The sequence below is a fragment of the Erithacus rubecula genome (genome assembly GCF_903797595.1).
Source record: "Erithacus rubecula genome assembly, chromosome: 3".
NCBI classification, from domain to species: Eukaryota; Metazoa; Chordata; class Aves; order Passeriformes; family Muscicapidae; genus Erithacus; species Erithacus rubecula.
The window spans coordinates 69,433,946-69,458,772 of NC_136689.1; the positions used below are offsets into that span (position 1 = coordinate 69,433,946).

General features: G+C 37.3%; 1 protein-coding gene across 3 annotated transcripts in view; it reads right to left on the reverse strand.

Moving 5' to 3' along the window:
* The window catches only part of CDH6 (cadherin 6), a 102,292-nt gene that overhangs the window by 25,010 nt on the left and 52,455 nt on the right, over positions 1–24,827 (reverse strand). For all 3 annotated transcript variants that reach the window (XR_013773591.1, XM_079300318.1, XM_079300319.1), the window contains exons 3-5: positions 4,038–4,332; positions 2,605–2,724; positions 484–651 (exon numbers count right to left, since the gene is read on the reverse strand). Coding sequence is in view for 2 of the 3 variants with exons in the window: in XM_079300318.1 (XP_079156444.1) it covers positions 484–651; positions 2,605–2,724; positions 4,038–4,332 (583 nt within the window). In the remaining variant the exon portion in view is untranslated. The remainder of the gene's footprint in view (positions 1–483; positions 652–2,604; positions 2,725–4,037; positions 4,333–24,827) is intronic.

The following is a 24,827-nucleotide window of genomic DNA, read 5'->3' on the forward strand; positions in this document are numbered from 1 at the left end:
CGTTCACTGTAGCAAATGCTTTCTGGTTTGAAATACTAATTTCTTTAGAATTGCTCTTGGGATATTTTTGCATGCTTAAATAAATTTGTTTAAAAATTTATATATATTAGATTTCAACAGATACCTTAAAATGCAATCAATCACAAAGTCTGAAAGAAATAATAGTGAACATGAAATACAGATTATGTTGATCAGATATTTAATGGGTAGGGAAAACAGAAGTTGTTTCTTCACATTAAGTCACCTCTCAGACTGTCAACTGCAACTTGAGTAAAAATATTAAATATTAATTTCCCAGTTATTGCAATTAACCTTGGCATGATGCTATTGCTTGTTTATGCATTCTCTTTTGCTTTCCTAAAGGAAGTTTGTTACTCAGTAAATTCACAAGAGAAGAAACAATATCTAAGGTGAACAGAAGACAAAACAAGGACCATTTTTGTCCATTTTAATGTTAGAACATAGAGTGCAAATATTCCATACTCTGGGGGAAGCGAGGTGGGTTGTCGTTGACGTCAGTCAGCGTGATGTTCACAGTGGTGGTTCCTGAGAGTCCTCCCATCTGGCCTCCCATGTCTTTAGCCTGGATGACCACTTGGTATTGCTCCCTGTTTTCACGGTCCATGTTCAGTAAAGCAGTTTTAATAATGCCTGCAAACACGATAATTAGAGTGAGGAGTTCACAGGTAGTGACTTTGATGGAAATTTGTATTAAAAGAACAAAACAATCTCTGTGTAGTAAGTAAACTTTGCCCAGTACAAATATTTACTGTTATGAGATGGTTCATTAAATTACAGACTTGTCATGTCACATCTCAGGCTCCAGCTTATGTGACAAACACAGTATAAGTGGTACCCACAGAAAGATGTTCTACTTATTTGTGAGCCAGATTATTTTACATAACTATTTACCCTCTTTCAGTTCCATTCTAAAATCCCTCACTGAACTGGAAAAAGGCTGTTTGCTCACTATTTTGACAGATGTGGAAAAAAAAAAAGAAAAGTTAACTTCAGCAAGACACCATTAAAGAGTGTAGCAACATTAAATGGAAGAAGAGAAATTAAGAAAATTACAAGAATCCAAACATGCCTGAGTATATATACTTTATTTATACATTGATTGAAATGATTTGCCAGTTGCTTCCTTCTTCAAAGGCACAAATATCAGTCATAAGGCCAACTACTACTGAAATTCGATCATTCAGATTTACCATGAAACAAAATGTTTACATTCTCACTGGGTCTCTGAAGGTAAGAACTGACTCCTTTGTAGGCAAAAGGGGTGAAATTCAAGTACTGAAATCCATGGCAAAATTCACAGAGGCTTTGAAAGAGACATCTTTCACTCTAGGAGTTCTGCAATTGATTTCCATGGCAGGAAGATCAAGACTGTGGTTTACTTAGCTTCCTGTCCCCCACACAAACCTCTTGATAGAAGTTTATTACTGGTGAACTCCCAGCTGCTTTATCCTTATTATAACTCTAGAAGAGCACATACTGTACTGCCCAAGTCAGAAAGAGTGCTTCAGTGCAAAAATCCTGGCTTCTGTTATCTAATATCTTATGCTTAAAGGGAAGCTCCCTTTGATCTTGGCTCTCCCTCTTTTCAGAATTGTGTGTACCCTTTCAACTCAGGTTTCACTTTGAGACATATAGTCTCTCCTTCATTTTCCCTGCCTGAGTGTCTAAGATTTATGTAAGAAACATTCCTAAACCTGATGAATTGTCTGGGATAATCTATTTCTTTCCTGTAAGGATGCTGAGGAGAATGATTTCCCTAGCTTCCCGCAAGGCAACACAGCAGATATTTCCACTGAAGTAGTTTCTTGCGGTAGTTTGTTTCTTTTTGGAAAATAAAGTCCAAAAGCTTGGGGAGAGACTATCTGTGTAGCCAGGTAGTCAGCAGGTTCAGTCAGACAGAATACATATGTTGTACGTGCACAGGCTCCAAAGCTGTCCGTTTGCCAGACCATTAAAAATTCCAGTCACTGTGTATAATTTAAACATCTTCCAAAAACAGAACTCAGAACTTTGGGATTCTATTTGTGATCTTCTACTTTAGCGCAACAGTCAATTTTACCTCTTCTATCATTACTCTTAATTAAGATTTCTTTCACAAAATTAGCATTAAAGTGATATGTTGCAGATGTACAGAAATTATAATTACTTTAAACAAGTTTTGAAGAAGCAGACGGAGAAAAAAACTCACCTGAACAAACCCTCAGTCTTAATTTAGCCATTATGAAGATCTATGAGGACTAAGCACTTTTTTTCCACACCCACCTGTTTCTCTCTCTCTCATCTAAAAGCCAACCTATTTGGTTTAATTTAAGCATCCTCTGCAGTCTCTGTACCCACTGCTTGTTAAAAATGATTGAAAATTGGTTCACATCCAGTACTAATTGTATTTATTAGACTTTGCTGGTAAGATTAAAATAATGTAGGTGTCAGGTTTACAGATGTATCACTATTAAATTTCTCAGATTTTGCACTGAGTAAGATGTAATCTCTTCGAAGTTTTTTTAGTAATAAATCCTAGAGTGGCTTAGCATGTCATTTTGAATTACAGACATTGTCCCAGAATGACAGATAAGGTCCCCTGACCTGTCTCAGATTCGACAGAGAAATATGGTTGTCCCTGCAGAATGCTGTAGACGACTTTAGCACTGTTCCCATATGTGGGATCATCAGCATCAGTTGCGGTGACTTGCACAACAAAGGTACCTGCAATGAAAAATTAAAGAAAAGAAAAAAAATTACATTTTTTCATGGTTGAGATATTTTGTAGAATTTTCTTGTTCATGAAGCAAATAAAGTCAAGATGATACCTGTCTTATTCTCAACTAATTCAAACACTGTAATTGAGTGTTGTGGATCCTTTCTTATGTGTCTCATGAAGGAAACAGAAATGCACCCCTCTCCAGATACTGTAAGCATTCAGAATTTGAATCTCAGTCAAGAATATACTTTTGCAAATCTACTCATACATGTAAGGTATTTGACATAGCAATGTGAATATGGTTCTTCACGTCTTCTACAGAAAGAAAAGGTGTTGAATATTAGGCGAAGGGTTAAGAAACATAAAAAAATTAGCTTAGATTTTGGCATTTAATTTGTGAATAAAGTATTTGCATATTAAAATGTGAATATTAGGTTCTCACTTCACCAGATGAGTTTTCATCTATGTGACAACTGCCATGAATGAGGGGAGAGCGTATGCCCCAAAGTCTTTATTTTCATATTGTTTGAGCTTTATTTTAATCTCATTCTTGATCATGATTAATTAATGCTTCTTTCCCTGGATATTATTTCAAATTAGAAATGTGCTTCTTGGAATTCAAACATCAGTTGCTCTCTGGCATCAAAATCAAAATGACCTCCCTAAGAATCAAAATCTGTCAGCTTCTTAGGAAAAGATGTCAAAATAATTTTCCAAAGAAGTTGTTTGTATTTTTGTTTACCTTTTTTTTTTTTTTTTTAACAGCTCAATATATTTTAAATCAATAGAAAGGTTTCAGTGGACTTCAAGAGACTTTGGGGTTCTTTCCTTTTGCATGGAAACAACAAAGGTTGTAGGAGGTTAATGGCAAATCTCAGAACCAGTGGGTGACAGAAGTGTGTATAACCCCTTTTCCATTTTGTTTACCTTCCTGAACTAAATGAGGGTTGCTGCACAGATCTAGGAGTGGTATTGACCCAGATGACCACAAAACACCTTATAGTAACATGTATTAATGTATCATGTAACAATGATCAACTCACTTTCATTGACATTAAACCAGATGATATTAACTTGCATTTTTTTTTTGTTGCACAACAGAGGGAGCATGTTTCAATCAGCTGACACCTCTGATTCCAGCAAGCTGTTGCCACAATTTTCCTGGATTTTTTTTTTTTTTTTTAATTTCTCAGGTGCTTTTAGACCTGATTCAAACAGCAGATGTCTCTATTCAATACCTGTAAACTCTGAGCCCTTCAATAACTCCACGGAAAATAGCCAGACCAGACACTGAAACCAGTTATTAGTTAGCACCTACCAACATCTGACATTTCGGGAATGCTGGCATTGTAAACATCCTTTGTAAACATTGGCTCATTGTCATTGATATCATGGATCTTTATGATGAACTCAGATTCTGGTTCCACTGGTCTTCCAGTCCTCCTGTTTATAGCCTGGGCACGGAGTATGTATACAGGCTTTTCTTCCCTGTCTAGTCTCTTTGTGGCCTGGATGTCACCAGTGTTTTCATTGATAATGAAGAGGTCTCCTGCTCCATCTCCAGAAAGGATGTATTTAAGTGATCCATCTCCTTTATCCTGGTCTGAATGCAGCTGGTGGTGAAATGGGAATAAAAAAAAAAAAAAAAAGAAAAGAAATAAATATTTGGGAAACAGTTCTAGATACTTTAACTGATGCCATGATATATGCTTTCCTATCAGTAATATCAGCCAGAAGGCTGTACATTGCTTTTGGGAAATGAGTTGATACTACAGTAGGAGAAGTGAATAGATTGAGTTGTGTCTTGATGTCAGAATTGAAATGGACTGCAATATTATAAGAAATTGCCTGAGGATAACCATGCACTGAAGCTGCAGATCACTTTCCCAAGCTAAATATACATCAATCAAACCAAAATAGTGACTCAGGTGGAATCCTAGGAATATATAGGGCAATGATATCCTACAGTGAAAAACCAGTGGGTTTGGGAATTGCAGTAAGCAAAGAATTAAAAAGTGGCCAGTCAAGCCCCTTCTTCAGTTTAAATTCTGGGTGCTTGGTTCTTATGCCTCATGGACATTATGTAATATATCACATAGTGCACAATAAAATAACCTACCAAATACATACACAAACAACAGATATATGCATGCATTCACAGATCTGGAAAGCTAAGGGCAGAGGCAGGCAGGTGTAACACACCAATACAGCACTGGAAGTGGAGAGATCAGCTGCCTTATCCAAAGGGGCATGGATGAAGCTGAAATGTGGTGGGGGAAAGGGAAAGAAAAGAATGATGGCAATTAGCATACAAAGCATGAGCTGCCTGAACCATCATCTTTTATTTCCCAGATGATTTCCACATCTCTTGGAATGTTGTTGAGTGACACAAAAGGTGTAACTGATTAAATCATACCCTTATGGGCATTCCTTGCTAAAGCCTTATTTATTCCCCTGGCCTTAATATCCAGGATACTCAAGTATGACTTATTTTATTGTTACGTTAGAGAAAATAAAAATTTTAAAAAATGAAACATTAAGATGGCTTCCAACATGAGAGCATAAGTAATGAAGTTAATGGAGAAAAAAAAAATCTGTTAAGTAGCAGATTCCTGGAAATTGGTTTTTTAATAGAGAAAGCACGTTTATAAGTCAGGAGAGCTGTATTTTCTGAACCGGATCTTTGCTTATCTTTTCCTGACTAAGAGTTAGGAAAAAAGCCCATTTGAGTGTTTTGCAAAGCACTTAGCATTTCTGGATAGCATACAGAGGGCAGTAAGATTTGTAGATTTAAAGAACCTTGTCATAGACTCCAGCTGTGCTTGGCTATGTCCCTACCATGCTGGAAGGGAAGCCTCCAGCATGACCATATGGTCAATGTTTTGGGATTCCTCCAACTTTTTGCTCAAATCAGAAATCCACAGACAGCACACTTGGTGGCACAGTGCTCTACTGTGTGCGCATATGCCAATGCTCCCTAGAGAAAGCATGTTCCCAGCAAAAAAGTCTGCATTTAAGGGAAAACTGTCTGTCACCACACATTCCAAGAGTGTCCAACAGTACAAAATATTGTAACTGTGGCATGGTTAATCATTAGCAGACATGCTGAAACACTCTTCTTAATTTTCCCCTTCAGGGAGAAAATTGGGCATTCTGTGTGGTTTTGCATGGAACACTTTCTCTTCATAATAAGAATAGTAACAAGTAGATTCTGTGCAGGATTTTTCATAAAGCAGATTTCACATCCCTTCACAAAACCAGTCAATACCATTTGCTCTGTTTTTTGGATAACAAAGTTTCCCAGAAGGCTAGTCTTGAAATTTGGAATAGAATTTAGGTCTCTTGAGTCCTATTTAGCTGGCCAATTTCCTTGGCCAGGGGGCCTAGAGGAATTATATTATTTAATAGACATAACTTCAGACTCTAAAAAACATCTATCAGACCAGCTTGTTAAGTAGTCAGACTAGAAGTCTACTGCTGGAGGTAATTGCAATAGGTTATTTGAATAGAACTTTTCTCAAAGGCAACCTGCAACAGAAAAGGCATGAAAATAATTTTGTTTTAGAACTGTGTATTTTTATGATTTTCTCACATCAAAAATTCAACTTCTGCTTGCCTTGAAAGCCTGTTTAACTTTGTCTGTATCAGAATGGGACAAAGACAGCCCTCAGTAAGAAACTATCATTAATTCAGATGAGTCATGGAATAGTGCTGTTTGGAGACTTGGTAAAGGCTGAACTCCCAAGCTCATTTTTATCATCATTTTAATTAAAATTGGTTTCCATGAACAAAGTAGCAAAAAAAGGTCAAGATATAAAAGGTGTTGGAAGCACTGGGAATAGTTTTCCATAATACTCTATAACTAGTTTAGACTACTTAAAGAACTAAAAATGGAACCTTACATGATTTTTTCATGTCATTTGTTTATTTATTTTTCAGTTCTCCTCCAAGATTAACCCACCTGTCTAATAATATATGTTGGACACCAAGACAAAGCACATCTTCATGTCATCAACACTGAGAATGAGGTGATCCTCACCCATGGTTCAATATTTAGACCTCCATCTAAATCACTGTCTTTTGAAAAATAAATGCTCCCTCTGACAAAATCCTTTCCAACTTCAATATCTTTAGTTTTACAACTTTCCTAAGACATGACAGAACAGACTAAGAGCTCAGGTAGCCAGGCTGTATTTGGGTTATTTACTGTGAGAGTCTCACCAGTGGGAGGTCATGTCCTACATGTGCATCACAGAGAGCTAAGGCTGGCTGAATATTTGCTCTTCAAACCAACAGTGAATGTAGGACATATACCTGTGGCCTCATCAACCTGGGTCACAAAGCATCTCTAAATGTATGAATGAAATCTATTTGATTTCAGTAAAGGAGGATAACTCTTGCCATAAGGTTTATGTGGGATAGACCTGTATCACACCACCTCCATCATTGCTGAGACAATAACTATATTACCAAAATAGTTTGGATTTCATTCCCTTCTATTCAGAGAAAAAAAAAATAAAAAAAGGCCAAGCAGATGTCTAGAGAAGTTTCTCACAGATGATAAATATGCAACATTCTCCTCTAAGGAAAATATTAAAAAAAAATATTTTAAATTACTTTATCTGTAGTTGACTGCTTAATAGAAAAGTTCTATCCAGGCAAAGAAAATCTTCTCTTTTTCTTTTTTTTTGTTAAGTGTCAGAATATCTTGGAAATAATATTTTGTTTGTGTGACCTATATGAAGAGGGAAATTGCTACTGAAATTACCAGGTTTTGCAAATAAAATTAGAGGACAAAAAATAGTGCAAATTGAGTCCTGAAGAAAGGCCTGGAGATGAGGTGTACTTATAATACAGCTGATGGGTTGTGTATAAAACTTAACACCACTGTGAGGTTATGGGGATGAAATTAATGGCAATAAGAACCCCATTTTCCTTTTAACTTGATGTTATTTTTCACTACCCGGACACCTCATTGCAAAGAAAGTTTACTGTAATGAAGTATGTGCACAAATTATACTGCAGATGCTTTTAGCAAGACTGTTGCTAGCCAATACAAGATATTATAGATTCACTCTGTTTAGTCACCCATATTGCAAAAAGGTATCTGTTATCCTCTGCATAAACTTTAAATCAAGGGACCATGTCAGATAGTCATGGCATAGAATAAAATGTCTGGGCTGTCAAGTAATCTGGGTTGTATCACACAACCATTTCTCAACACAAAGTTAGTGCAGCAAATTTTTTAAGTACTCCACTTTAGGACAGATTTTTTTACTTCCCAGTGTTACTCACTGGCATTCATTTCAGTTGGTGGCTGAACTGAGCAATACCCCAAAGGTAAGCAAAATTGTGAAGAACTAAGTCCATGCAATAAAAAGTAAATGCATCAGCAATTGCACTGTATTAATATTATAACAAATTGATTCACTCAGAATCTAATCTGGACACTCTTCTGACATTGTCCATCAATCACTGGCTAAGGCTGAGGATGAACGACAAATTAAAGATTTTACTATGCCCTAGGCATGCTTTCACTCATTTTACTTTAATATCACTGTAAAGTGAACCATCTGGTTTGCTTTTAATGACTTACAGTCAGATAAAAACTCCATCCTCTATCTTTCTTCTGCTCCTCCCAAATGTCCTGGCCCAAACCATTCAAATCCATCTGCCTGGACATGGGGAAGGCTGCATTCCTCCTGAAGGAAGAGGTGTTTAAAGTGCACTCAGGACTGCTGCAGTAGTTCCTTGAATTGGACATTCTGCTTGTTGTCATATACATAATTACTTTAAAATGTGAGCTGTTTGTTTTTTGTTTTTTTTTTTTTAATTAGCCACAATCCAGAGTAGCCCTGCTTTCCCCAGTATCTATGGCAGAGCCTTCAAAAATCACCAAGGGTAGTGGCAATGGACTGTCCTCAGCACAACACCAAAGAAAAGGGAAGTGATATCTCTGCTCAAAGTATTTTTACACAAATATTTTATTTTTTCATTTATTTCTGGACTGAATATATTGACAGCATTTGTGTTCACCTCCAACAGATATTATTGCTTCAGTTTAAAATAATATTCCAGGAAAATTTTATGGGGATTTTAAGAATTAAGTTGGAACCATTTTACACACTCAGGAAGGAATTTTCCTTCAGCAAAGCACACGGGAAGAATTAAGAGCATCTTCCAAATGCTTTTGCAGTAAGACCATAAACTGCTGTGGTGCAGGGAATGGCATCTCCCTAGGTGGGCAATGGCAGGACCTGGCAGCCCTTCCCTGTCCCACCACCCCAGGCAGGAGCAGGGCAGCTACAGGTGAGCAGGGCAGCCCTGGTGCTGGGTACTGGGAACCTCCTGGGAATGGTGATGGCTGGGCAGGGCTGTCAGGAGCTGGAGACTGGCCATGTGTGGGGTTTCTGGGGCAGGGCCATGTGGCTGACCAGGGGACTTGGGCTCGGGGCAGGAGGACAGGGACGGTCAGGCCTGGGCACTGAGCTCAGGGCACTTCACTCAGCATGCTAAATGCACCTTGATATGAAACTTTATGAAACACCAGGACCAAAACTGAATAATCAAAGTGAGATCCCACATGTTTTAATAGGTTAAGACTAACCACTAACTTTTTTGTGTGTTTAAATGGAATATACCAGAGAGAAGCCGCTTTGTAGCATGGATACTTGTAACAAGGTTGTACTGAAAATATACTTTTACAGCTGTGGTAATTAAATTCCAAAAAATTGAAATTGTAGGCCGTGACTATTCTCCAGAGTTAAATAACAGCCCTCCTCTACCTCATTCTGTAACACTGATTTAAACAGCATAGTTAATCTCATTTATGAAGTGGCTTTAGGTTATGAGAGACAGCTGTAAATTGCAGTGTAGCTCTTGCTAATATCATATTGCTGGTTACGGTACCTGGCAATTCGGTGGGTAAAATGGTTTTCTATTCACCCTACAGACCAAGTTCCTTTTTCTTTTGTGAATATTACACGCTCATTGTTGAATTTCAGAACAGTTACTGAATCTCTGCAAAGATCAAAGTCAATTGACCTTGGGATGTGCACACTGAACCATCAACCTACAGTTATGCACAAACCAGCTGTCTGTTGTGTCTTATTTTGTTTTAGTGTTTTTAAGAGTGACTTGATGTTCTGGGGTTGATGTGGTCCCATTTTTGTCTCCTAACACATTAATGATACAGAGACCAACTATTAAAATAGCAAGCAAGCAGTTGGTAGTTAGCTGATAAAGAGAATCATGGTTTTACTCCTGGGAATATTCATAGCACGTGACTTCGCTCCAAATTTACTATAACCAAACACCAAAATACTGTCTAGTAATGAACAAATTCAACTACGTGTCTTACTTAAAGTTACACAGTATAATACTGAAGCATTTAGAAAAAACAAAGTATGCAAAAAGAGAGCGCTAATACTGTAATAGCAAAAGTAATAACAACCTTGCACTCTTCCTGGTGCTCTTTACCCCTACAGCATTGACAAAACCCCTCAATTACAATAATAACTAACTCCTTAATACCATCAAATAATCAGCACCAAACTTTTCACTCTACTTGGTGACTTTGTGTTAAAAGGAAAATGTCACCAGCTTTGCACATTAGGTAATAAGTATTTATATGTGTTTTGGTGAAGTATAAGTACATGCTTCTTTCTAATGCAAAAAAAATTACCCCAAAACACTACACAGGAGTTCCATATACCTCCATATACACAAAATATATCATGTAGCATCAGGGCAAACATATACAAAAATAATTTATTTCAAGACTTATTTTATTAATTATTTTATTATTAATTTTTTTATTTTGTTTTTTATTTCTTTCTCTCAGAAGACACTCCAGAAGGCCCATGAAGAGATCCACCACAACCAGAAATGTCAGATTTCCTATGGATGTGTGTGCAATATTTTTTCAATCTCAGCCATGCTAATACATAAGTATCTAACTCAGGCCTGTCTTCCTCATATTACTCACCTCACTGCATGGTGCTGGATGCTTCCTGCTCTGACCCTTGTCCTTAAATCCTCTAGAATGGTGCTACTTCTCATGCTCCTTACATACTTCTGGAGAAGAACCACCATGGGCCACAGCTGTTGGTGGTTTATATTGTGTATCTACAGAACAGCCACCTGGGCAGCCAGTCAAGGCAAAATGCAGGTTCACTTGCCTGGTGTACTTACTGTTTTTCAACCTGTACATGAGATTAATGATTTGGACACCTTTACTCCTCTATAAAATTGAACTCAAATAAGTTAATGGACTATAGAGCTATGTACAGGAGGCCAAAGGGCAGAGGTAGAGGCTACACTGCTGAACCTGATTATCAGATGCTTAAAAATAATTTTGAAAACAATGGGAGAAAGATGCTACAGTGATTCCAAATCTTGGAAGAGATGATTCCTTTCCATTCTTATATAAAGCAATTTGAAGATTATAATAAGATCTGTACTCTACAGCCTCCAAAATCAAGAGACAGACTTGAAGTAAGATTCAAACAATGCCATTTTCAAAGAAAATAAAACAAAAAAACCTGGCAAGATTAAAAGAAAGGCAAACAGACCCTGTGCTAGCAAATCACAGCACCAGGATGCCTGATGTACAGCTGTCAGGAGCAATGCTTTCACACAGGGGCTGTGTTTAAACTGTTACCATAGGTTCTTAAAGTAGATTCACACTCTTTTGTATCTCCTCTATCTCCTCTCCTACTAACCTGAGATCTGCTGTCCTAAGCCATCAGCAGTCTTCATCTCTCATCACTTTCTTGCCCTTAAAGATGCCACATTTTATGGAGTAACTGAACTGGTTAACTACAGTAAGCGTTTGGTTTAGCATGGTAAATACAGTTCCTATACCATAGTTAATACAGTAAACCTGAATATGGTTCAATGTGACTGATTCCTGAGTGTTTAAGTTTATTAATGTAGTTTTATCTTGCTTGGCTCTCACCATACCTAGCAAAGAAAAAGATGCAACAAGTTCACAGTTATTTTCAAAGACATAGCTGCTCTGGAGAGTAGAAAAGATCTTGTTTCCCAAATTAGATGTGCTGTTCTTGTGCCAGCATTATGTTTTTAAGAGCCTCCTCCCACATACATAAATTCTTTCTCATCCTGCATTTACAGATAATAATTCCTTATGCTCTTGCTTTCTTTTGTGGTTTTTTTTTTTCTCAGATTCTCTGCCTATATACAGCCTTTGCTTGTAAAATAGGCACTTCTGAGTCCTCAGCTGAAAACCTGCTTACAACCTCAGTATCTTGTTTTCAAGTCGAGTGGATTCCAAAAAGAGTCAGTGAAGAAAAGGCCAAATATGAAGGGCTGATGCTCCTAGCTGGTTTTCTGTAATTGCTGCATTTCAATTGGCTTTCCTTCTGTACAAATGGGCATAGATCTTGGAACAACAATGTTAATATTTTCCTGTCAGCGTTAGAAATGGGTACAAATTTTGATTGCTATATCAAACTAATTCTTCCAGACTAAAACACTCAATTTTTTTTCCCTTCTTTTGTTCCTTCTCCTTCCATTTTATGACCATGTATTGTCTATTAGATTTTTTCCTAATAACTGCTATTTCATGAACATTGCATTTTTTTTCCTGTTTCTATTCCTTCAATTTTCAATAGCTCTCTTTTTGTTCTGTAGTATGTTCTCAGAACAAAGGGCAAGACTGAAATCAAAAATCAGAGAATTGCTGAATATGTTGAGTTGGAAGACATTTAACAGAATCATCGAGTAGTCCAAATCCTGATTGAAAACATTCAATCTATAGAAATATTAATGAAATAGAGCACTGAAGAATTACTGAGGTTATAGGAGGTCCCTGCATTTTAGTGTATTGGTTTCTTTTTTTTTGAAAAATAAACTATGTCTATTTGAGTGTGCTTCCATTTTTGATCCGTAAGAGTTAGTATAGCAAACCCAAGAATACCTTAAAAATTGGCTTATTCAGTTGTGGAATCCTATTAATATAATAGTAAATAGCAGACTGTGTTTTTATAGAAAGAAGAAATCTTCAAGATACCTTGTTTACAAAAAGCGTATTGATCCTGGTTGCATTCAAACAGGGCAGATTATCAGAAAAACTCAGTAAATATTGAAATAATAATAATAGAAAATGGTAAAGGATATAGGAATTCAATACTTGAACTATTAAACATAAGTCAAATGCTTTATTAAGATAACCACCTCAATGCATAACAAAACTATCCTCTAAGGGTAACCTTTAACTTAAGTCTTGGCTTTTTAAAAGAAAACAAAAAAGAAAGCAGCCATGACATTCAACAACAACAATAAAAAAGCTACAATTGCACCCACTGCTAACAGAGAAAAAAGCTATAAGCATTCAGCAACAGCACTATCCTCTGCAAAACACATTGTTCTGATATTAAGAACTGAAATAGAATTAAAAAAAATATCATGGCGATGCTTTTTGTTTCTTGCAAGTATCAAATTGTCCATGAACTTTCTCATTCATTTGCAGAAGTAGCAGTGACAATCTGTTCCCTGTGAATGAATGACACCAAGAGAGGCTAATACCAGTTTTGTAGAGATGAACAAATTCAGAAAACAAACAGATCAAAAAGCACTAAGCATATTTCAAGATTGAGAAGCAACCAGGTACTCAAAAGGCAAACTGAATATAAAAGATGGTGGCATTTGATTTCAAAATGAATAGAACACTGAAGAGTCACTATAATAAGAATAGAGTGTGCTGGAGTGGAAAAAAAAAAAATAAAAAGGGCAATGGAATAACAATTTGTCCTCAGATCAGAGACAAGATGAAATGTGTTCTCTCACTTTGGAACATCAGGCTCACATCTTTCAGGCAGGCTGGAAGTCTCTTTCTGTGAGGGCCAAATGGGAGGCTACATGGCCTGAGAGAGACAGAGACTACAATTTGGCTGATGTTGGGATCCTTGGTTTAAGGAACAGGCTGCCCAATTTGCAATTGAGAACCTGTTGTTCTGTTTGAAATGTATGGAGCTAAGAATAACCATCCATACCCTGGTGACTCACACATTTATTACACCCTTCAAAATCCCAAATGGCTTTTCTAACCTGAAGTGCAAACATGCAGCCACAGTTAATCAGCTTTGCAAAAAAATCAACTGGAATATGTCAATCCTTTCAGCATCGCCTGGGACCTCTCAAGTCTTCTCCCTCTTGGGTTCCCCAGCTGCTTCTGCTCTACACTGTGATTAAACAGGGACAGTGGCACAAGAGCTTTTGTCCTGCGCTGCAGTACACCAAACTAGTAAGGTACCTTATTCTGACAGCCCTTCTCTCTAGGGGCAACTGATTTTCAGATCTTAATGAATATCTGGCAAAGCTGCTAACTAGGTAAAGGTATCTCCATGTTGTCTTGAGCTGAGTGCTGCTTAGCACTTCTGTGGTAATGCATTTTATTTGTTCCTCTTCCTATCATCTCTAAGCCAAATTACAGCAGGAATTCACAAAGTTTGCCCTTACAAAGACAAATAGGTCTTTAATTTGTTATGAACAAGAGGCCATGGTGTCAAGTCTGATCTCTATACATATGGGCCCTTGAGTTTCATGTCCTTTTATCAAACTTCTTGCTTTTCTTTGAATTACTGTGTAACACTAGAAAGAAGCAGTCTTCCTTTCAGACTCTAAGGAACTCAAAACAATTCTGACTCTGAGTAATAACTGACCTCTTACTCTAAAAAAAATTGAAATTCCATGGTTATATACTGAATTTTCCCAGTTTTACTTAGGGCAGTTGGGTTTCATTATGCCTTTGCAAGATCAAAGAGCTCTCTTCAGTGAAAGTCGCTAAACAGTAGTGATGGTTACAATAGTGCATTATACAGATTTCTGCAATTACCCTCACAAAAGTGCTAAGATCCTGTTCTTCTCTCAGAGAAGGCCAAGGCAGTTTAAAACCCCTGTATTATGCTTTTGGTCCATCTATTTAAACATCTGGATTTCTTTGTAAAAGAAGGAATTATTTCTTCTTGCCAGTATTTTCAAACTGTGGGGTAGCAACAGGACCTGGTAGACATGAGGATTTGCTTTAGTTGAGACATGGGCATTAACTTACTAGAAAGTATAAATGGCTTAGCCAACTCCAGGCTTCTCACAACCTAGCTCAGGTACTAGGAAAACTCTCTCAAATAGCTGAGCACAATATTAAAATAGATATTTTAAATTATTTTATCTAGTGTATACAATTCAGTGATCAGGAATGAAAATTCAAGCCTCTGAATTCTTGAAAGAGCTGTATGAGTAATTTTAGGAGACAGACATTGCTAGCACTGAAAATTTGCCACATTAACTGGATAGTCAGTCATTGGCTTCAAGTGTGGAGTCTTAAAGACTAAATGGGAGACTTAGTTTGAGACATCACTGATGATCTTGGTATTCAAAAAATACAAACAAGGAGTGAAGCACCTTTAAGAGTATTTCTGACAAAAACACAGGTTATGAAAGGGAAAGACAGGATTGTAGCCACAAACACATTGTCAAGTTTTAATATGGCCTTTGTCACAGTCTTTCTGTCTGATCTTAGATAGATCACTATTTGATGCTTCTACATTCTCCCTGCAGTAAAATGTTAACAATGTCCAGTTCTGTAGGTAATGATTATAACATGATTTGAGAACCTTGGTTGTAATTTCTTCTGTGTTTATATAAAGACTGAGTATCATTTAACTGGAATCCAGAGGCTTTGTCACAGCTTGCTGTATTTAGAGGGTGGGGTGGATGGTTTTGCCTTAATGCAGCTGTGCAATGGCAGAAAATCTAATTATTCTCAAGTTTTTGTTATTACCCCCAGCTGAAGATTACTGTCACCAAAGGTTTGAATGAGTAGGTAGGGGGCGGTTTCTGCATTCCAAGGTCGGCTATATTAGCTAAGATTGCATTTTGAGGTATCTTAAAAATTCCTTGAAAAGGAATATGTGTGCTTTCATATGAGAGGTTAAAGGAAATAAAATGTCTGACTTGTAATGAAATTCAATGGGAATACAATGAGCTCATAAAGGGATGCATGCTAAACCCTATTTTTCAATTAGACCTGTGCCTACAATTCAAGAGCACAAATGTTCTTTACAGCTTTTTTCAAGTCAGAGGAAATTAATTCCAATATCCTGATATCCTTCCACTGACTATAATGGGACTTCTGTCCTGTACTGCATTAGTCAATTAGGAAAGGGAATTCATATAGTAGAAGATGGCAGCAGGTATTCTGTTGAGAATAGGAGAAAATATTTTTTTTGAAGAGTGCATTCAGCAAACATGAACTTTAATAATAATTCTAGTGTATGTGCCTTAATCTTTAAATTATGTGATGTGTATAGTTAGTGAAATAGGTCTGTATTATATGTGTAGCTTTATTTATTTTGATTTCTCTGGGAATTTGCCCAGAGACAGTTGATTACTCTTTATCAGTGGTCAGAATTATCTATTTAATCACTGACAAAATATTTTCTTTGGAATTACAAACTTTCAAAAATGCTTCATAATTAAATTGTAAACAAATGCAGCACCTTAATTAAGGTATATGAGCACATACATTTCTAATTCTGTGAAAGTTTCTATTCTCCCATGGAGGTAGGGCAGAATCTATCTGAAAGATGAACAGCAAAACAAAACAAAATAAAAAAATAAAAAAACCCTTGGCCTAATATCCAGAAATGTTTTTACTGGGATACAGTTGAATAAAACATCAGGCTTCTTTGGCAAGTAACAGCTTCTGACTACTCCCTGATGGATGTGCTTGAAAGCAAATGCTCATCCTTTGCTTACTGACAAAGGTGACCCTTTGATATTCTGAGTGCTTGATGCTGACAATCAAACCCTGAAATATGTGTATGAATTTTATATGCTGTATAAAAGTGTGTGTGTCAGGGAGGAAGAAGGGGGATGGAGAAGGGAGGATACGACAAACGCTAAACCAAATGAGAACCCACATCCAGATTTAAATGGAGACTTGACAAAAAGGATACTAATTCATATCCACAAGTTTAATTGAGTCTTTACTCTGTTTTCATGCCTCTGTTATTTAGTTCTATAGGTCAGAAGCTGGGAAAAGGAGAAATATTTCCATTCTGTCATGTTCTCCAACTTTGTTTCTAAATGGAAAATTGTGTTATATAACCAGATAATCAAGGGTTTGTGAGACATTAGATGCAATATGAAAGGCCACACATCTATCTCTCAACAGGACCAATGACTCTTCAACTAGAAAAAATGTTTATGGAAAACATTTAATGTTATTTTATGTTTATGTTCGGCTACTCTGGCACTGAGTAGATTCTTCATTCAAATAAATATTCCTTTAAAGTGCCATTACTGAGGCTGTGAAGGGATAACTCACAGGACCTGAATGCAGCAGCAGAATGTAGACCCTTACAGAGGCCAGGTCAGGAAGGCAAGGAAGTGGATTAGCAAATAATCAGCACATGTAGGTGGAGCTTTGCTTTGGAACAGGTGACAAATCAGTCGAGATCTTGAGAATAAGAGGACAAGCCAACACAAGACATCACATTAGCTATTTGTCACAGACTGACTGCTCAAAGAGATGAAGCAGGTGTAGCCTTCTTTAGACAGATGGAGGAAATCCTGTGATTGCAGGTCATAGTCCTCTTGGGGGATTTTAATCATTCTTATGTTTGCTAGAAGGGCTATAAGTCTGTGTGCAAGCAACCCAGGTTTCTGCAGAATGTCCTAAGACATCTTCTTCACCCAGGTGATTGATGAGCTGACCAGAGGGTGTGTTATGCTGGACCCATTCATCATGAATAAAGCAGAACTGCTCAGGGATATGGAACAGCACTTTGCCCACTGGCCCCAAAGAGCCTTGAGTCAGGCAGAACATTCTGGTAGAGTGAAACATTATCCACAGCAGAGAAATACCAATAAATCAGGAGCCTTTTAAGTAAATTGGACACGCTCAGTTCCATAAAAAAAAATTGGATGCATCTAAGGATGGTGACAGTGATGAAATGTTTCTTTCTATAATGTCTGAAAAGCCATAGTCATTGGGGAAGGTGCCTAAATTCTGAAAATAGAGAAAGTCACACCAATTCAGGTTCAAGATCCAGCATAGACTATCTAGGAATGCATATTAATTCTGATTGGAGAACCTGGAATTCTTTTGGTGAGAATACTTGTATCTATGCTCTCCTAATTACACAATATCTAGTATTCATGAAAGGAAAGAATTCTCTCTGAAGCACATAGAATTGCTGTGATACTATAAATCTAAAAATTCAAAAGGAAATTGTTCATAAAATATTTCTGTAGGTAAAATAACAAATACTTTTAAGGTGAATGGTGTAGATCCTGACAGGATCTACCTGAGGAGCATGAGGGTCAAGCTTACCTGAGTTTATAAATACCACAAATATACATGCAAGAGTTTTCTTCCACAGGCATTAACTCTTTGCCTGCAACCCCCTTGGCAGCTGTTATTTCCAAGAGGTGGGAATGATGTTATTCCCTTTCTCTGAGTAATTTTAGCTGTAGTAAACAGCATTAACTGTGCTTTAAGCAACTGACCTGAAATGTGTAAAACTACACACAGTGGAAAGGAACTCTGAATAAATGCTCTGACACGTCAGTTCACATGTCCTTTAAATCCTCTGGCAGTGTCCCAATCAGTTTGTTTGCAAGGGCTGTTAGGTACAAGGAAGTATGTTAAAGAGCCAAAGGTGCACATAAGTTGTTTATTTCTGTCTTTTGGGAGAACGTGACCTTCCACTAATGACAACATGATGCTAGACATAAAAGTTATACAAATGACTTGACTGAACTTGATGTTGCCTTCCAACATGAAGATATAGAATGGGCAGAGGTGACCAATATGCTAAAGATGACTAAATGATCATTATGAGAGCCTGTGCAACACATTAAAACCTCCTTTGTTCCACCAGACATCTAATTGACACATCATTGGATTTTTCACAAAGAGACAAAGTATGAAATAATGCCAGAGGGACAATATTCCTAATAAGAGAGGCCATTTTGGCTGAGCTCTCCAGGAGCCCTGCCCTGTACCACATGGCATAAGCTGGAGATAGAAGGACTGCAGTCTTCATCAAACTATACAACTCCAAAATAAACAATTCTGTCAAGAAAACAGTGGGAATTAGAATTCTAACATAAGCATTTGCTAATGTTTCCCGCTTGTCCTTTAATGTAAGCTTTTAACTCCCAGCTTGCCCAGTATTTTATTTCTTTATAACCTTTGTTTTTCTGTTTTGGTGTGTTTTTTAAATGAAATTAGAAGACGGGAGAGAAATGACTGATATTTTCCCCCCTCTCTTTTCCTTCCAGAGGGCAATTCTTTCTTCATATGCCACCTCAGACTTTCATGACAACTACAAGCTTCACTGCATCCTGGAGTGCTTGCAAGTGCATGCTGAGGTTTCTTCCACCCCGTTAATGGTGAAAGCAAACCACAGTCTGCATTAGCGCTACGGATCAACAGTAGGCATTCACATCACAACACATTTCCAGTCTGTGCTTTGAAATGTTACACTGACTGGCCACAGCTCTCAACCTGCTGCTGGCCCACTGTGAACCGATGTTCACCAGTGAGGGAAATGGCAGCAAAAGAAAAGGGAAGCACAGACAATATGTTTAATTTAATAAAGAGATTTCTCTAAGCTTTATGGTTTACTGTATTTGGTAAATCAACTGTAAACAATAAGTGGTAGAGTAACAATGGTTGTCTTAGGCCTGAAAGAGGGATTTTATTTTTTAGCTATCCCTAGCCTTCAAAATTTATATTCAGGATGTTGCAGCTTCATAGTGATAATGCTACTGTGCTATAAAAAAAAGAGAAAATAATCCACATAACATAGATCTAAATAATCTATAATCAAGCATGAACTTCACATGTAGTCTCTCCCTAGAGAGGAAGATTAATATGTTCAGCTGTTTTTCAAAAGCTGGAAATCTAGGGACATGCAATTCAGGACTATGTGCAGACTGCTAACAAGAGTAGAACAGTATAATCTGTGAAAAGATGTGATCCAAAATGTAAGCACTGGTATGAGTGGGTAATTAGCATGTGGAAAACAAAATTGTTTTGTTTGGGACACAAAAATGAAAAATAAGAATTAACATAAATATTGTCTTGAGGGTCCCAGGATTTGCTTGTTTCTGTAGGTGGAATGGGAAGAAGGGGAGGAGGTTCTGTATCGTTACACTGTAAGTACCATCATGTGCCATAATGCAGGAAATGTGGTTTGTTTGAAACAGATGGTTGTAAGGCTCTTTTTTGTGTAATAAATTTGGATACAAGGTTGATGCCAAGTAGATTCACAATTATGATGATCGTAAACATTAACCATGCTGTATTTCCTGCCTTTTCATTTTCTGAATAGCATCCTTGCCCATCCCACCCCTTGCTCATTATCTCCTTTCTTAGCCCCTGTATGATGGTTCAAAACCTGCAAGCTGTTTCTGGATTGTCGTCCTGGGCCTCTAACCTCTCAGCTGTCCCTCGTTACAGAGTTATCTCTATTCCACAGAGACCAACAGCACAGAGAACTATCAGAGCCAGTAAATCTTTCAAAGAGGAATATAAGACAAGTGTGTGTGTGTGTGTGTGTGCGCAATTCAATATAGAAATGAAGGGCACTTGGGAAAGTCAAGTAGTGGAACATAAAATATGACTGATGGATGAGGAATAATGGGAGCACAGATGCGCCACAGCATTTGTTCTACTTTTTAAGAGAATGACAAATAGTCAGCCTATAGAAGAGAGAGACAGGTGACCTAATCATAGAAACTGAGGGAGGAGAGGTGGGAGGGAGGGGCTAAGAACTCTGATGTTTTTTTCTTTTCCAATCTCTGTTCTGAAATTTCTGAATTTAGCTGTGTGGAAGTCCACGTAACCTCCCTGTACATCAGTTTTGTCACATGCAAAAGGCTGATCTTAATGCTTACAGTTCTTCTGGATGCAGAATGCAAATCTAGACCCTGAGAGAGGCTATTCTAATAATCAAAAATGAATGGGAAATTGCTCTGAGATACTCTCTGAATAAATAGAAGTTACAAGGGCAACTTTTAACTTTAGGCATTGCAAAAATAGTGAATAGTCACTGTGCTTGGAACAGGGAACTGAAGGCATCAAGCATGCATTATAGTGCAAGTTACAAGGCAAGGAAAACAAATCCTGAGCCAATAAAGCTGCATAAAAGATGTTCAGAGTGAAGATGGGGGAGTGATTTTAATGTTATTTTTAACATCTTGCTTTTTTGAGGAACAAAACTTTTAGAGAACACTAGCACACTAAAATCTGAGAGAAAGTGAAGATTTCTCTTGCTAGTTATCATACCATCCAATTAAGATATGACACCTTTTAACCACTGGAGTAATGTTACCCATTACTTCCTAAAATGCTGAAAAGGCATGGACTGTATTACATGACAGTAGTTTTCTTTGTTTAAGTAGCCCCTTGTGTGTGCTTACAGACAAATAATTTTGCCTCGGTTTGTTGCTTAGTCGCTCTACTTGCAGTGGCTTGGAGAAATTCTGCCTTTTGTTTCATTTGCTTCTGCTGAAATACACTGCTGTGCTTGCCTTAAGAATAGTTGTAGCCAGAAGTAAAATCAGACAAAAGAAAGAAAAACACTGCTGAAACTATACTGTGATAAAATTTAGTTCATCCCCTTCTCAAAAGCAGGGTCAACAGTACCTTAAATCATTCCTTGACAGAGGGGAATTCATCTTTCCAAGAGGTTCTTTCAACACCAAACAAAAAGATTCTGGGTTTGCCTACAGTAATACAGTTTCCTTTTTGCTTTGCCAAGCCACATACCAGCAGGAGTTTGACTTTATCTTCCTTGAAAAATGGAGTTGTCAGCAGAGGTTGATTGTTTATGATGGGTTGTACAGGTAGTAACATCAGATAGCTTCCAGGCGAGTATACTGCTTGAACTATATGAACATCAATAAGACACAGCAAAAATGAAAAGTATGTCTGGAAGTTTCTTGTTAGTGCCAGCCAGCCAGAGTGTTACAAAACCATTCCACAGCTGTGCCTGTTGTTACCAGGAAAGCAAGTTGGTCCTTTCCATTGCAGACTGCCAGAAGCTGTTCCTGGGTTAATGAATAAGATTTAAGACTTGTTCAGATCTTGCTTTATTCCTAAAGAAAGAGGAATCCTATCCCTTTATGTAACAGTCATTCTAGGTTTGTACTTTAAACTCAGTGATGGATGCCAGTACATGTATTTTATGTAGGCAGTGGGACTGCCATGTCAAAGCTGTCAAGTGCATACAAATAGTAACTGTACCTGTGAGTATAAGATCTTGGAAGGGGTCAGATGTTCCTTTTTTTTTTTTTTTTTTTTTTTTTTTCCTGGAATATCTGAAGATCTCTAGGAAACACAGTGTGTATTTTTATATACAGTTGCACTGTATATAACTCAGATGTTGCAAATTTTGGCCAGGTAGTAGTGCTAGACACTTCTCTACTTTGATGCTCATATAATTATTTTATTTTATTTTTGGATTGAGTCCCTGCCAAGTGCTATAATTTCTGAACCAGAAGAAAAGATGTCTTCAGGTTAAAATGTCACTGTGCTCATCAGTCACACTTCAATGCATAGCTATAGTTCACAAGTTATTCAGCAGTGCAATGAATAATTCCAGTCTAGAACTTTTCTTCAAGTTCTCTATTATTAAGTCTGAGACTAGAGTGACTGGAGGCATGAATTCCAACTCTTTTTAAAAAAAGATTTTATTTCACAAATATACAGGAATGAAATTCAGGAATACAAGGATGGGTAATAAAGTGATGGATCTGGTGCCAGTGTCACGGCAAACATCAGTTTGTGTTTACAACACTGCAAGTGCCTCATTGGCAGCTGCACATCCTTGTCCAGTGAGATACAGCTGCATGATTGGGCTGACAATGAAGTGTGCATAGAAATCTGGGGAGCACTTTTTAATAACTGACAGTACCCATTGCTACCAAAAAAAGAGGTTTCATATGTGCTTGGACAATTAAGTTCTAAAGGATGGAAAGCTCTGGGTCCAATGAATAAAGAGTATACAAGGTATAGTCAATAACAATGCTCTGGTCTGTGACTCAGATGATGCTACAGCATTGTCTTCAGAACTGCCTTGAGCTCTGTCTTCAGAGAAACTACCTTTCTCTTTTATTATCCCAAACCTGAATACACACTCTTTCACTGTTCTTTCTCTACTCTCCAAAAGTACTTTGATGTGTTTTTCGTTGTTTAAACAGTTACAGGATTTTACAACTGTAATTTGGGCAGCTTATACAAATAATACTGTTTTTTAGAATCTTTCACAACAGACTTCTTACATCTCAAATTTTAATGTAGATGTTTGGATTAAAAAAAATTGATCAGGCAAAAGTGAAACCATGTGAGTAAAAGTTTTGGGTTTTTTTAGCTTATATAGAATCTTTTTTTTTGTTGTTTTTTTTTGTTTTTATGGCTATGATATTAAGGCCCATCAGCTTTTACCCCTAAACAAAAAAAAACCCCCAGAAGATTCATGTCTACCTGTTTATATAGTAAGGAAGGCATACGCACAATTCCCTTTTATATACATATATTGCTATTGTTTTAAAATATTTTGCTGTTAAAATTTCTTCTTTATATTCCTACTATTTTTTAGTCCATATTTAAGGTTAACATTTTGTCCTCTGAGAAAAAAAAAACATGCCTCATAAAAATGTTCATGATCCTCATTTGCCCACATCAATCAAGTTTAATTGCTTAGTTAAATTGCCTGGTTACCTCAATTTAGAGACATTTAGATGTTTCTATCATTTCCCTCCACACCTATCCTCAACTTTAATAATAAAAGGCAGCTATTCTATGCCTCTTGGCTAATTGTTCAGTTACAAGAGTGTGAGCAGTTCTGGCATTTGAAAGATGTGTGAAAGGCCACTTGTAAATGGCTTAGGAACACAGAATCAATGACATTTATACATTATGTGTTGTTTCTATGCTTTACAACAGAAAGTGTAATAAAGTGCAAATAGGTGGAAGAACAACTTTAAAAATAAGTACATTTTTCTCTCTCTGTTGAAACTGTCTTGGTTTTCTGGTCCAATTAGACCATCTGTCTCTCAGCAAACTTATCCTGCAAGAATATTCACTTCCCCATCAGTCCCTCTGAAGTCAATAGCTTTAATTCTGCAGTAGAAAGAAAGGGGAACTGATCAGGTTTAATGTTAAAATTCACAATGAGAAGCTGTAGGATCACCTCAGGACCATATGCTTTATCTTTAAATAAAAAGATCCCCATTAACCTGACCACCCTCAGCAGTCTGTATGTGAGAGTGTATGAGGACTGCTGTCTTTCAATTTGTTGCCCTTTTCTTCATCCTTGCTTCCATGTTTCATACATGTTTTTTTTTTCCTTCACAGTCTCATCTTCTGTTTTTGTTTTTGCTCTCTTTTCGTAAACTTTCTCCCAACTCACCCTCTACCCCCATTTAATGCCATTTCCCCCTCCTTTCCCTCGATTCCTCTTTGTAAAGCTTCCATTCCTTCCATGTCTGTCTTTCTAATTCATTCCTCTTACTCTCTTCTGTTTTGGTATCTTTTCTTACCCTCTTATCCTCCTTCTCTACTTCTCCTCTCTGAGGACTCTCTGCCTTTGGCCTTTACCAGTAGATTGGGCTCAATGGTACCTTTCATGAATGCTGATTATCCTGTCTGGAGTTCTGTGAGTATTACACCAGCTGAGTAGCTCTTCATTTGAATCATGCCTTGCAGCCATTTAGCAGGAAAGGAGTGTCGCATCCAACTTTGACTGACAGCTGACTGGCAGGCAAGAAAAGCAGCCACCATCTCTCATGGGAATGCTCAGAAGCTTGCAGAGGGAGATAAAATGTCAAACCACTGTGATCTGCAGCCTATGTTAAGAGGCTTGAGAGATCAAACTAGATCAGATACAACTCCATTTTAGTTTGGAAACCCAAGCTGCTGCATTGTTTCTGCTTTGAATGTCATCATCAGTAGCATAATTTCTGCATTCTGCAAGACATATTCCTATAGACTGTGGCATGTCGGGCAGTATCAACTCTCTTTAGGCTCTTAACACAGATGCATTAACTCTACAGCTCACACAGAATTTGT